Source organism: Dermacentor silvarum, chromosome 9 (assembly GCF_013339745.2).
Source record: "Dermacentor silvarum isolate Dsil-2018 chromosome 9, BIME_Dsil_1.4, whole genome shotgun sequence".
Taxonomy (NCBI): domain Eukaryota; kingdom Metazoa; phylum Arthropoda; class Arachnida; order Ixodida; family Ixodidae; genus Dermacentor; species Dermacentor silvarum.
In genome coordinates, this window is record NC_051162.1 from 87,536,627 (window position 1) to 87,550,963 (window position 14,337).

A 14,337-nucleotide genomic window follows, 5' to 3' on the forward strand; every position below is an offset into this window, starting at 1 on the left:
GACTTTAAGTGTTTAAATTGGAGTGAATATTACTTCATTTCTGGAAAGTGTTCTGGAGGTGTAGCAAATCGAGTAAATACTAATCCATTTCTGAAGAGAGTTTCTTGAGATCCTGCTACATTATCTATACTTTTTTTCCTGCAATGAATTGAAGCAGCAGCTTTCGTGCCGTGGCTTTACAACACCTATCAATGACTGATGAAGTACTGCAGACGCTATGTTTTGTGCCGGTAACAACCTTTACTGTAGCTTATATTGCTTTCCACCTTCCTAGTTAGATTTTGAATGTATTTATAATACTTCACTGGAGACTGATATAGAATTGAGTTATAGTAAGAGCATTTATCTACCCATTTAATTAACTGCCCTTTCTCGGCGAGTCAACTCTGTTCAATAACGTAAATCGAAACGCGAATTCAGCACAAATGAAACGCCCGCATTTGCGCTTTCACGTACGCGAGAGTATGTGACATTGACAAGATACAAGTTTGCACGACGATTTTTCTTGATATCATTAGACCATTAATACTTGACAGGAGTACATTCTCGCCTGTTAGCATTTCTCGCCATTCTTGTTAGCATTTCAACGCACGTTATGATTTAATGAAGAAAAGAAAATGCGGTTTTCCGAGCGGTACATTGCATATTTTATTATCTGTAGGCATTACAACATCACACGGGAGACAAAACATAGAGGGAAACACCGCATTTAAGGAAAATTGCGCGTAATAAGAGCATGTTGCTTGAAATGATACATATCAATTAACAATAATATAAAGTATATACCATACATCAGCAAGGCCAAGAGTCCAACATAACGCACATTCAATAAACAAATGCACACGACAACACATTGCAGATGTAGTGATAAAAGGAAGCGCGGACAACATTCAATGACAAAACGATGCGCAGCGAACTGTAACAACAATTACTCGAGTGAACCATATAGACTGTTGCTCTCCTTAACTTGGCGGGAACCACATTTAAAACAAGACATGCAATACACTTACAAAAAAAGAAAGAAAAACACCTTAACACGGCAGCCTACCTACACATTTTTGCAAATGGTTTTTACTCTATATGTGCCATTGTGAGAAGTCCGTAGATAATCCCATATTTCAAAATTCGATGGAGATGGAGTCTTCCTAAATCATTGACGACAGAAGTCAACAAGTGAGCACGCCCAAACAACACGTACAGAAAATTTGACTGCCTAACCGACGTGTAAGTTAATGATCGCGCCAATTGACCATACCACTTTTAGGGTGCCTGAATGGTATCCTCCTCGCCGGGAGAGGGAGAACACGCAGGCACGCTAGCGAAAATGGACACGCCGCATTGCGGTGGGGTCAGTGCCCAAAACCTGCCAAACGCCTGTCGGAGTGACGAGAGATGACGATTGTTCTCGCCTCCCCAACTTACTTGCAGTCCCCATGCTTCGCGTCGCCTTGGAATTAGTGGCGCGTCTGTGCCTGCCTGCGCGCTGACCGATGTCAAAACCCCACAAGCAAGTGTATGCAAGCGCTGCTGCAACAAAACTACCTGCACACGGACACACATGAAAGCTTTCATGCGTAAGATTTCACGAAAAAGCAGCGACGTACACACACAGTAAAAACGCACGTGCTCACACGTGCACACACTCAGGCAAACTGCGCATGCGCCCTTTCCGACCGCACTCACACCCAAGCACAGACACGCTATTTTTTCGTCATAATATCTGCCCACATTGTATTATTCTAGTGGCATTCTCAGCGTGAAGCGAGTTGCTAAAGAAAGCGGTAGCGCCACATTAGAGACACCTCCTTCGATACGTGTAACATATAACGCGACGGCCGAAACGTTCAGGCTCACCTGGTTCATGCAGCATCGCCCGCCATTCTCGAACAATATTATTCGTGCACGCTGAGACCAAGGCGTCCATTAGAGCACAAGTAAATTCCACAGCTCCGAATGCAAATACCACTATCTATCTACATCGCGCTCGAAAAATCGTTTCACCACGTTCACCAGGTTTCACCTGAGGTGACTGATGCGAGGTTGGCTCCGCTGGATGGGGCTCGTCGGGCGTGCGTGAATGAGATTGCGGCTGCCCGGCCTAGAGCAGTCGATGGATGTTAGGCCCAAAATCGAGCCTTCATGCCGTCGTCCACGAGGCGGTCGGAATCTCCGTCGTGTGCGGCGCGCTGAGGAAGACATCAAGGTGTCGTTGCTGCCATGATGACGCCAAAGGCTTGTAGAAACGGCCGCTGATTATCCAAAGTAGTATCGATGAGTTGAAGTGCACGAAAGAAGAAAAAATTGCAGAGCCGTAAAGGACCCGACTGTCTCTCTAGCCTCGATTTTACTCCATTTACATATGAGATTTCTCGTGAGGGAGAAAACTCCATTTTAAGACCGATTTTAGTACATCTATGAGTGTTGGGATGAATTCACGTTTTTATATTGAATACGATCGCGCTGATGAAATAAGATTTGGCGCTGAGGATTTTAAAAAGGTTTCGCCTCGTATCTCTTACCTATGCCGCCTGTAAGTTGTGTTTACAGTGCACGCAGGAAATACATTTTCACTCCATTTGACGACACGAGGTTTTCGCAGTGATAAACTCCATTTTGTAAATGGAGTGATATCAGGTCATTCCGTTTTTTTACTCCATCATTTCGCGAAGGAGGTAAAATCATGGTTTTATGTTTTTTTCCTCCATGGTGAAGGAGTAAATGTATTGGGCGATGGAGGTTTAAAAGGTATTAAACCATAAAAACCCCCATTCGGGCTCATTTGTGTTTACAGTGTACCCTTTACCTGCACGCCGTGATAACTTAGTGGCTTTGGTAGGTTGGGCTGCTAAGCTCGAGGACGCGGGTTCAATTCCCGGCCACGGTTTCTTACATTTTGATGGAGGTGAAATGCCTAAAACACCCGAGTACATATATATTATAGGTGCACGTTAAAGAACACCAGGCGGTCGAAATTATCGGAGCCCTCCAATACGGCGTCTCTCATAGCCATATTGTGATTTTTGGATGTAAAACCCCAGAAATTATCATCACTATTGTTACCCTTTACCTGTGCTCTCAGTTTTTCATAATATATTGTTACGGGGAGAAAATATATGTATTTACAATATATACAGAGGGTTGTAGCTCTGTGGCCAGGGTGACACCATCTACCGAGCTCCGAGACACTTCAGCCTCTTCTTCCCCAACCAACGTCATTTTGTCCACAGCGGTACAAACTCGTACGTGACATGAACCCCCCGGCGGCAGAAGCATCGTCTCGATGCTTCTTAGGGTGTCGAATCAGCGTGCGAGTTATAGGGCTTTAGTCGCGAAACGTGCACGATATCAGTTCCTGGGGTGGTAGAAGACTTTGAATTCACAGGTGAGATCTCATATGTGAGGCTGGTGACTTGGCGAAGAACTCGGTATGGCCCGACGTATCGTGGCAGCAGTTTTTCGCAAAGGCCGACGCGACGGGAGGGTACCCAAAGCAGAACAAGGGACCCAGGGCTGAAATGAGCGTCCCGACGATGACTGTCGTAACGGTGCTTCTGGATAGTCTGAGATGCCAGAAGACGGTCACGGGCAATACGACGTGCTGCGGCCGCGCGAACATTGGCGTCGTGAGCATAGAACGTGGTAGTGGTGGCGTCAGAAGGGAGCAGTGAGTCAAGAGGCAGGAGAGGGTGACGACCATATAGTAGATAGAACGGGGAATAACCAGTAATATCGTGTCGCGACGAATTGTATGCAAACGTCACGAAAGGTAAGGTGCAGTCCCAATCCCGGTGATCATCACTCACGTACATGGAGAGCATGTCCGTAAGTGTACGGTTGAGACGCTCGGTAAGTCCGTTTGTCTGTAGGTGGTAAGCCGTCGTGAACTTGTGGGACGTTGAGCAAGAACGAAGAAGGTCGTCGACAACCTTAGAAAGAAAACAGGGGCCTCTATCGGTGAGTAGCTGACGTGGGGCACCATGATGTAGGATGACTTCATGGAGGAGAAAATCAGCCACATCAGTTACGCAGCTTGTAGGGAGGGCCCGCGTTATGGCATAACGCGTGGTATAGTCCGTCACAACAGCCACCCACTTGTTGCCCGAGGATGAGGTAGGAAATGGGCCAAGGAGGTCCAGGCCGACGCGGAAAAATGGCTCACTGGGGATATCTATAGGCTGAAGGTGGCCAGCGGGAGACAATGGAGGCTTCTTGCGGCGTTGGCAAAGTTCGCAGGCAGCGACGTAGCTTCGAACAGAGCGATATAGCCCAGGCCAGAAAAATCGTCTGCGCACACGGTCATATGTACGGGAGACACCCAAATGACCAGCGGTAGGCGCATCGTGTAACTGCGAGAGAATTGTCGAGCGCAGATGCTGGGGAACGACGAGGAGCAGTTCCGCACCATGAGGATTCATATTGCGTCGATATAAGGTCCCGTCCTGGAGAACAAACATACGGAGAGAAGCGTCCTGTTGCTCCGAGGTAATGCGTTCGATGATGGATCGCGAATATGGGTCATGACGCTGCTCGTCGGCGATGCGTGAGAAGTCGGAGATCGACAAAACGCAGGTATCTGTATCGGTTTCGGTGCCATCCGGTGGGTCGACAGGGTAGCGGGAGAGGCAGTCGGCGTCCTTATGTAACCGCCCAGATTTGTAGGACACGGAAAACGTGTACTCTTGCAGGCGTAAAGCCCAGCGGCCAAGACGGCCTGTCGGGTCTCTGAGTGAGGATAGCCAACATAAGGCATGATGATCTGTCACGACGGTGAAATGTCGACCGAACAGGTAAGGGCGGAACTTAGCAATGGACCAAACAAGGGCCAAGCATTCACGTTCTGTTATCGAGTAGTTTCGCTCTGGTGCAGAAAGAAGACGGCCAGCATACGCGATCACGCGATTGGTGTCCCGCTGTCATTGGGACAAGATAGCGCCAATGCCATGGCCGCTTGCATCAGTGCGAACTTCGGTGTAGGCATGCGGATCAAAATGACCCAACACGGGTGGATTGGTAAGGCGACTGATAAGCGTTGAAAATGCTTCAGCCTGGTCCGGTCCCCAACAAAAAGTGGTGTCCTTTTTCAGAAGGTCTGTGAGAAGACGAGCGATTTCGGCAAAGTTCTGGATAAATCGCCGAAAATAGGAACACAGCCCTAGAAAACTGCGGACATCGGTAGGAGAACGCGGAAGGGGAAACTCCCCAACGGCACGAACTTTGTCAGGATCAGGCTGGGCGCCAGAAGCGTCAACCAAGTGACCAAGTACTCGTATTTGGCGGCGGCCGAAATGGCATTTTGCAGAATTGAGTTGTAGGCCGGCACGTCTAAAAACATCAAGGATAGCTGAGAGTCGGTGAAGGTGGCTCTCAAACGTCGGTGAAAAAACTATGACGTCATCAAGGTAGCAGAGGCATGTGGTCCATTTGAATCCGCGCAGAAGAGAGTCCATCATGCGCTCGAAGGTAGCAGGGGCATTACACAGTCCAAAAGGCATCACTTTAAATTGGTAGAGACCATCTGGGGTGACGAAGGCGGTCTTTTCGCGATCTCGTTCATCCACTGCGATTTGCCAGTAGCCGGAGCGCAAATCAATCGATGAAAAATAACTGGCACCGTGTATGCAGTCCAGCGCGTCATCAATACGCGGAAGTGGATACACATCCTTTTTCGTAATCTTATTCAGGTGACGGTAATCGATACAAAATCTCCAGGTATGGTCCTTCTTTTTAACCAAAACGACAGGTGACGCCCACGGACTGCAGGAAGGCTCGATAATATCTTTGGAGAGCATTTTGTCCACCTCCGTTTGGATCACCTGGCGTTCAGCTGCTGACACACGGTAGGGCCTCCGGTGTATAGGAGGAGCGTCACCAGTGAGGATGGGATGGGTGACGACACGGGTGCGACCTAGCGGGCGATTTCCAAAATCAAAGATGTCTTCATAGGACATCAGAATACGGCGAAGGGCGTCGGCGTAAGCAGGCCGTAGGTCAGTAGCTATCATGGGCGTAAACTTGTCGTTGCTTGAAGTAGGATGGTCGGAAGCTGCAGCAGTGTCGAATCGTGGTTCGGGCGTAAGAGCAGCTACTCCACACTCTTCCAAAGGGGACAGCAAAGCGAGAGATACACCCTCAGGAAGCACTTGCAGACACGAACCAAAGTTCAGAATGGGAAGCCACGCTCGATTGTTAACAAGAGTGACAATGAGCTGGGTAGTGCAATTTGGCGTGCCAGGAGAACGTCGCAAAGGGGGGAAACCACGTAAGGACCATCTCGAAGTGGAGGAGAAGGCGACATGAGGACGTAGGTCGCAGCATCAGGTTGCAGGCAAACAAATTCAGCAGAACGAAGTCGGGACTTGTGGTCTTCGGTCGGGTCGGCAAAGTAATGGGGCAGTTCAAGGCGAAGGGTGCCGGTTGCACAGTCAATAAGTGCTGAATGAGTAGTCAGGAAGTCGATTCCAAGAATCACTTCGTGGGGACACTCGGCCAGTACAGTGAACAGGACTAACACAGGACGACCAGCAATGGTAACACGGGCGGCGCACATTCCCATCACGGCTGTTGTACTGCCATTAGCCACTCGGACGGCAGGCGACTCGGCAGGTGTCAGGACTTTACGGAGACGGCTACGAAGATCTGATCGCATAACCGACACCTGAGCGCCAGTGTCGATGAGGGCTTGAACGGGTACATCATCAACAAAAATTTCAACAAGGTTCGGTCGAGCAGCAGGCGTCGGCAGAGGTTTTGCAGTCCGAGTCGTCAACGCAGCCTCACCTCCGGGGGCTGCATTGCTTAGTTTCCCGAGAAGCGGCCCGCGTAGGACGGGGACGAGGGGCGTCGAGGTGTAGGCGAGCGGGACTGACGGCGTTGCGGCGAGGGCGAGCGGCTAGTGGTGTTTCCCCGAGAGGGAAGGCCGGCATGGTATGGTTCAGAAAGGGGCGACAGAGACCGAAGGTCTCGGTTGAAGCGGCGATCATCGTATGGTCGAGGCGAGGAGTACCAGCGACTACTACGGCAGTGGCGGGAGATGTGACCGACCCGGGAGCAAGCAAAGCAAATCGGCCTGTCATCCGGTGTTCGCCACTCAGATGGGTTCCGATATCGACTCGGGAACGACTGGCGAGGTGCAGCAGAGGCAATTACAGGAGTGGTAGGGGTGGGACGTGGGCGGACGGCAGACTGGATGTCCATGTTGGCAATTTCTTGGCGGACAACAGCTTGAATGAGCGAGATGGTCATGTTGTCGTGCGTATGGGGACAGTGAGAACTTGGAGCCATAGCCTCAAGTTCGTGGCGGATGACCTGTGTCAAGCTTGGCGTGGCAGGCGGATGTGATGCCGGAGGGTCGTTGCAGGAGGAAGTGGCAGCCGTATTGGGAAGTCGGTCGAAGCGTTGTACGATGCGTTTGCTCTTCGCTTGCTCAAAATTCCGGCATTCCTTTATGATGGATTCAACCGTTGAGCAGTTCCTGCAAAGCAGGAGGTTGAACGCATCGTCTGCGATGCCCTTCAAGATGTGTCCAACCCTATCGGCCTCTAGCATGTCCGCGTCAGCTTTACGGCAGAGAGCCAGAACGTCTTAAATATACGCGACGTATGATTCGGTTGGTGTCTGGACACGAGACGCTAGCTCTTGCTTGGCCTCCATTTGACGTCCCACAGGCCTTCCGAAAAGATCGCGTAGCTTTTCCTTGCAGGAGTCCCAGCTTGTAATTTCGGTTTCATGCGTCTCGAACCATACCTTCGCGGTTCCTCCCAAGTAAAAGATCAGGTTGGCCAGCAAATGTGTGGCATTCCACTTGTTGTGCTTACCGACGCGCTCATACGACGTCGGCCAGTCTTCGACGTCGACCTTGCCAGTGCCAGTGAAGATTCCCGGGTGACGTAGCTGGGTTAGTACCACTTCCGCCAGTGTCTGAGCGGCGGAGGCAGCGTCAGCGCGGAGGCAGCGTCAGTAGCCATAACAGCGGAACCGATGTGACGCCCGCTGCGAAGATCCAGGGCCGGCTTGTGGCGAGATTACCCCGCACCTCCACCAAAATGTTACGGGGAGAAAATATATGTATTTACAATATATACAGAGGGTTGTAGCTCTGTGGCCAGGGTGACACCATCTACCAAGCTCCGAGACACTTCAGCCTCTTCTTCCCCAACCAACGTCATTTTGTCCACAGCGGTACAAACTCGTACGTGACAATATGGGTAAGTTCGACACGTTGAGATCGAGATTGGCATTCAACACGTTCTTATCGTCACACCCACACCATCAGAGGTATTTCTGGCCGTGAAATGCGGGTTTGCACCACACGTCATATTGCTGTCGTTAATCACGACCTGAATGCAAGTATGTCAAGTTACTAATGCCATGACCCATCAGTCATCTTAGCCACACATTTGAGCCTTTCCACGCTATATTTTGGTATACATACCAAGTGAACGAGACGCTAGAGTTACGCGGTTTGCATTTATTTATGGTACCGTGGCCCCGCCGACAGACGCATTCCGTTTCCGAAGAGCCAGTTAAGGATTTCGCCTTAATACAGAAACATCAGAGCGTGGGAGGCCGTCTTGTAAAACAAATCATGAAATAAAAGAAAGGAAACGATAAAAGATAGGAAACGAAATAAAGCATGAAATAAAAGAAAGGTAACGATAGGGTGTAAAAGCGTTAGCATGAGCTAGCCATATCTGCCACATTCTTCTGGTTATCATCGCAATCTCCAGCTTATTTTCTTCTGCAGCTCGTTCACGTTGCTCATTCCACGCATAACTAAATGAAGTAAGCGCGCGGAATGCGTTACTCAAACAGCTGCGTGAGAGCGGACCAAGCGAGCTCGAAAGATATAGACAAAATACCCGTATTCACAGCCGGCAAGCACGTTCTCAGTGCGGTGAGTCACTGCGGTATTACCTTGCGGTGACGTGGTACTTAATATATCCCAAATTATCGCGATGTTGGCTAATAGCAACCAAAATATCAGGCTCGTAGCAGACGCCCGCCGCCTTGGCGCGGCTTCCGCAGCGGAGAAAGCCCACGGGACCGGTACAGCAGCGCCGCGGCGCGGGAGTTCACAAGAAAAGGTCCTCGCTCCTCCCATGCATTCGCGAGGCCCTTTGGACACTCACCAAAATTCTAGGTCACTCTATCTCTGGTGTTTCTTGAGCATGATGTTTCGGCTTGGCGCCTCCCTCAGCGTCGCCGCTCAGCAACGCCGGGTGACGAATACGCCAGAAAACGCCGGGCAAACGCTGGATGTGGTCGGGCCTTAAAGAGGCAGATTCTCAACTAAGTATTGATGAGTCAGTCTTCACCGTCACCAAAACATTACATCATACCATTGCAAATTCTGTATGTCGCAGCATTTTCCCTCGGATGGTGGGTTGTTATTGAAGTGGTCAGCGTCGTGTTGAATGCTATCCTGCCAGAAAAAAAGAAAGTATTTCCGTCTTGGCTTATCGGAAGGTAATAGATAAGAAATCAGAAGCACTTACAGAAAGCCTGGCAAGATAGAATAATCCAAAAAGCGAAAGTTGTACACGAGGCTATGCTTTCCATATGGGTATTGTTTTTGCATGGAGTGACAGTAATCACCAATCTCTGGCGGGTAGTCTTGATACATGACGTAAAGCTTTTCCCTCGTTCGAGTCATCTAAATGCAGACAAAAATCAAATATAAGGTTACATAGAATAACGATAAAATAGCAGTAAGTACCCGCCAATCGCTACGCCTACTACTGCTCATTTCTTACGGCGACTGCTGCATTTGTATGGTGCCAAAATGTAATACTAATGCATGAGCTTATTGTGCGCGACTTGAACTTTATTTCGTATCTATACAAAGTACAGATGACAGGGGCACAGACAAAAAGTCATAAAATCGGCTTGACTAGGTCTGGGTCCCTTACATTGAAATAAATCGATATCATTTCTACACTTACCTTGAAAATAAATCGGCCATTTATATTTCCTCGAGCACAAGATAGCTTATCATAAAATTCAGCATTCTGTGAACCGATCTAGGTGTCCGTGGTTTATAATTACTGTTGACAGTGATTACTTTCTGCAATGAAATGCTCACTTGTCTGGTGGTCATTTTGGGTTCGTTACAACGTACTTTCAGGCATAAATAAAACGCGAATAGAGAATCTAGTAGCTCTTTTTATAAGCTATGCAATCAGACCTCGGGCATAATAAATTTATCCATCGGTACAGTTAAATCGTAAAGTCTCCGAGTGCCCTCCTGTAGTTTCAGATCTAGTAGTATGAGCTAGAGTACTGCACGGGCCGTTTTTTTCAGCCCGGGCCTGGTCCGCGCCCGTTTTAACGTTCGGCTGCCCGCCCGAGCCCGACCTAAAATTTTATGGTGAGACCCGGGCCCGGAAATAATCTACGTTACCCGCCCGGCCCGGGCCGCCACCCATGTACACCTTAGGCCTGAGCCCGGCCCGAGCCCGGCTCGAAACCGGCCCGAACCCGGCCCGAAACCGAAATTGACATGTTTTTCAGAGTCGAGATGCGCGAGGATAACTCGATGCACGTTACATGCATACCACCAGAAAGTCCGAGCCCGGCCCGGGCCCGGGTCAAAAAGCACATGCCATGACTGAGCCTGGCTCGAGCCCATGAAAAAAACTGCCCTACCCGGCCCGGCCTTTTGGGTAAGCCCGAGCCCGTGCAGTGCTCTAGTATAAGCTGTCATTCAGTTTATGAGTTGTTACACAAACATCCGAAATTAACACAGAGAATTGGCTTTCTTTCAGTAGATGCCCAGAATATGACCAGAATAAATTACGTTCCGTGTTGCAGCAAAGCTTATATGGACCGAAACACTAAAGTGAACGAAACACTAAAGGATGGTGGTAGAAGTCATAGTCGCGAGTATGACTAAGGCTTTCGCCCTAAGGTCTCTTAGGCGTAAGTAATGGGACTCCTGAGGACTCATGACATGAATGTCATGACATGACGTAATGTAGGACATGAAAGAGCCGCCTACGTTGTTTCGTTAACTTGGTAGGCTCCCCGCACACTGCTTCGCATAACATCGATTTCCACAGGGCGTAGGATCTGCTGGCTTTTTCGACCAATGAGCAATCTCAGGCTTTCGCTTTAATATATGCACAGGGTAATTATTAGTAGCCTTAATCCCTTATAACATGCAGACGTTTACAATAACTCCATGATATCGACATATCGCTATCATAAAGCATGGTGCATAAAAATGCAATAAGTTAATGCACCGGTATTGCCGGCAGAAAACCCCCGGCAAATTGCTATCAGCATATTGTCCCTAGCTCCAATGAACTTATTCACGAAATTGTGAATGTAGCAAAAAATAGGGTTCAATATTTTGGTGAGGTTACAACGTATTAGCATACCTTGTTCACAAGAAATTATCTTGTGTAATATAGCTGAAAACGGTGTCTTGCTCTCACTTTACTAATATATATACGATGGAATTAGAACGCTCGAGAACAATACAGAAGCAATGAACTTACGAAGCGAATCTGTTGAATGTTAAAATGCTTCGGATCATCTTCGTATGGCAGAGGAGATGCATTACACAAAACAGTTACCACATAAATGATCCCAAGGAAGTTCATTTCAGCGTATTAATTTTAAAACGCCTTCAGCACCACCGTACTGTCGCTAAGGAAGAGAAGGTTCAGCAGAAATACGTGTGCGAATAAGCGCACGGTTCGTAAGGCTCTTTGTTTGACATTTCTCGGTAGCCCTTGACATATCTCCTCCAAGAAACAGTCTTCTCATTCCTAGTCAAATATAAAGGGCGACATTGACGCAAGAGTCTGCGCGCACTATAGGAGGCACACTGTTACTATACCGGGAATACAAACATAGCTTTTTCTAATGGTGCTATTAAGTAACTTTTCTTTGTTTATTTACTGCAAATATTATGGAAAAATAAGTTGGAGGCACTATTCAAATGGATAACCAGTTGGACAGAGTGGCTTGCCTTTAAAGCAAGAAATATTATGTTAATAAGTACTGGATCTTTTTTTCTTTTTTGTTTGGTGTGGGAAAATTGGTATAGCAATGGAGATTTCTAGAATGAAAATTGGGACCGAGGAGACTTAGATATTGGTGGGTCTGAAAAAAAAACGTTATACCGAAACATTGCAAAAAGTGAAAAATAACACCTGCGTAAGTATAGAGCCGCATTTTAAAAATATGGCAAAATCCAGCATTGGCTCGCAAGGCTGAATTGCTGTGGTGTGTTCTGAAATCACAAAACTAATCCGACAGCCGCAACGATTGCAACATATTACGCATGTAACCATTTTGTGAGGTGTTTTAGAGTTCCAGAATACTGAGTTATTAGGAAGAGAACCTCATTTCCATTTTCAAAGTTTACCACAATAGGTTGAAACAGATATACTGTTAATGCTACAAGCTTTGTGGTACTTTATCACACTTACCTAAACGTTACGCGTGCAATTTTAAGCAAGGGTACGCTGTTATTTTCAACAAGTTGAGAAGTCACGTAGCATAGGCAATAGCTGTAAAATTTGTGCAGCGATGCTGTCTTCGGGGAAGTCTCATGTTCAGTGCCTATGTTGGCGAGCGTAATAATTGTACTATGGTATTTGTCAAACGTAATGAAATGGTCACATTTGAACAAATTTTTCTCATGGAGAAGAGAATGACATCCGCAAAGTAGCGTAACTACCAGCGATACCTCAAGGCTCTCAAACACCCCGCGTTGACAGTGTATCGTTTTTCAACAAAAAGTGATAGAAATCATTGGTGTTTTATTTCTGCCAGCAATCACATGTTTAAGTTGTTCGAGCCATAGGCTTCTCTGCCTACTTATTCGAACCAAATGTTTTACCAAATGTCTTGGTTCATGTCTTACTGCCGACGTCAGAAGTTGCCGTATCATATGACTCCATGTTACATTATTCAAATTCATGGTAGTTATTGTCAAATGTCTTCTTCCATGTTTATGTTTAATGTAACCTCAAAAGCTAAACCATATGAGCTTCTTATACACTATCAGAATTAAATACAGTCATGAAACAATCCAGTCGTATTTTTCTAGAGTTCGGAAAATCGGGACCAATAACAGCGTCTGCCTGTGATAGCAAAAATACACGCGATGACAGAACTAAGAACCATTCTTCGATATTATTTCAGGCGTACAGCAAGGTCGCCGCTTCGAAAGTTAACAATGTGTTCCATGATCTTTACTTATCAGTTTATTCGCTTGTGCGAAATGAACATCCTACAAGTGAGTCATCGTCGAAGTTTTCTGAAATTTCATGACATATTTGGATTACTCATGCTGTAGAAGGGCAAGCTGCAAACAACAAACGTACTAAAAAAACGTGCAAGAACTTCTCAGCGCTAACGTATAACACTATTTTCACTTTGCACAGAACATCTGCAAGTATAAACTATTAGGATCCCCAATATACAAAGTAGTTATTTTTAGAGGGCGATTTTAATTATTTGCGATTTCAACGATAGGATTACTTCTACAAAAACGATACGAAACGGTTCTGAACAAGCGCGTAGGCCTTGACTATTTGAGGAAAGCACCTACTTTTCAGTGATCATTTTCGGTAAAAAATCGCGGTATGTAAATTATGCGACTCTTTAAGTACTATTTTATTATTAGTTTTATATTTTTGGTTTTGAAATGAATTTTCCTAAAAGTAAAATACTTTTATATGGACGGTTCATCTGATTAGCTTCCATTATTAAAAATAAAAAGTTGTTTCGCCCGAAAGGCGAATCATCAATGGCAATAGGAAATTAGTACAGAGATATACGTAGTAAGAATAGTAGTTTTATCGGCTCTATAAACTTGGGCACATTTACTTATAACTGATATAACAAGCATGGTGTCAACGCGCACAAGAAAAAATGAATGGATCAAGCTTGATGACCGCAGACAACCGCTGTCGAAACGCTGGCGTGAGCAAGCGCAGATGCAGCAAGCGCGCGAAGGTTCGTGCGGTCTATGGCTTCAACGGAAACTGAGCGGCAAAAGCACAGCGCTTAGACGAGAAAACGATCGCCAGAAGGCGCTACTGCGCCTCCTGACAGCACCCCCAATGTGGAAATGTCCAGCAGCGCGGGCGCGCCGTGGTGCAGTCTCCGCTTTGTTTACATTGTTTCGCCCGCGCTTTCCTCCGCTGCTCGTGCTCACGGCGCTCCGTTTTCGACGGCGGCAGATCGCCTGCTTGCTGAACAGCGATGCAGAGACTGCAATGCGGTTTCAAGAAGGTTGCCGACGCCAACAGCTTTTTTCGTGGCGGCGACCTCAAGAAAAGGGAGCGTCTGCTTCCACACGTGTATGGCGTTGAACAAATT

General features: G+C 47.3%; 1 protein-coding gene across 1 annotated transcript in view; it reads right to left on the reverse strand.

The window, feature by feature from the left end:
* Positions 1–9,646, reverse strand: part of LOC125939855 (uncharacterized) — a 31,485-nt gene extending 21,839 nt beyond the window's left edge. The window contains exons 1-2 of the mRNA XM_049655348.1: positions 9,495–9,646; positions 9,339–9,421 (exon numbers count right to left, since the gene is read on the reverse strand). Coding sequence (XP_049511305.1) covers positions 9,339–9,421; positions 9,495–9,622 — 211 coding nt within the window. The 5' untranslated portion in view covers positions 9,623–9,646. The remainder of the gene's footprint in view (positions 1–9,338; positions 9,422–9,494) is intronic.
* Positions 9,647–14,337: the final 4,691 nt, after the last annotated feature.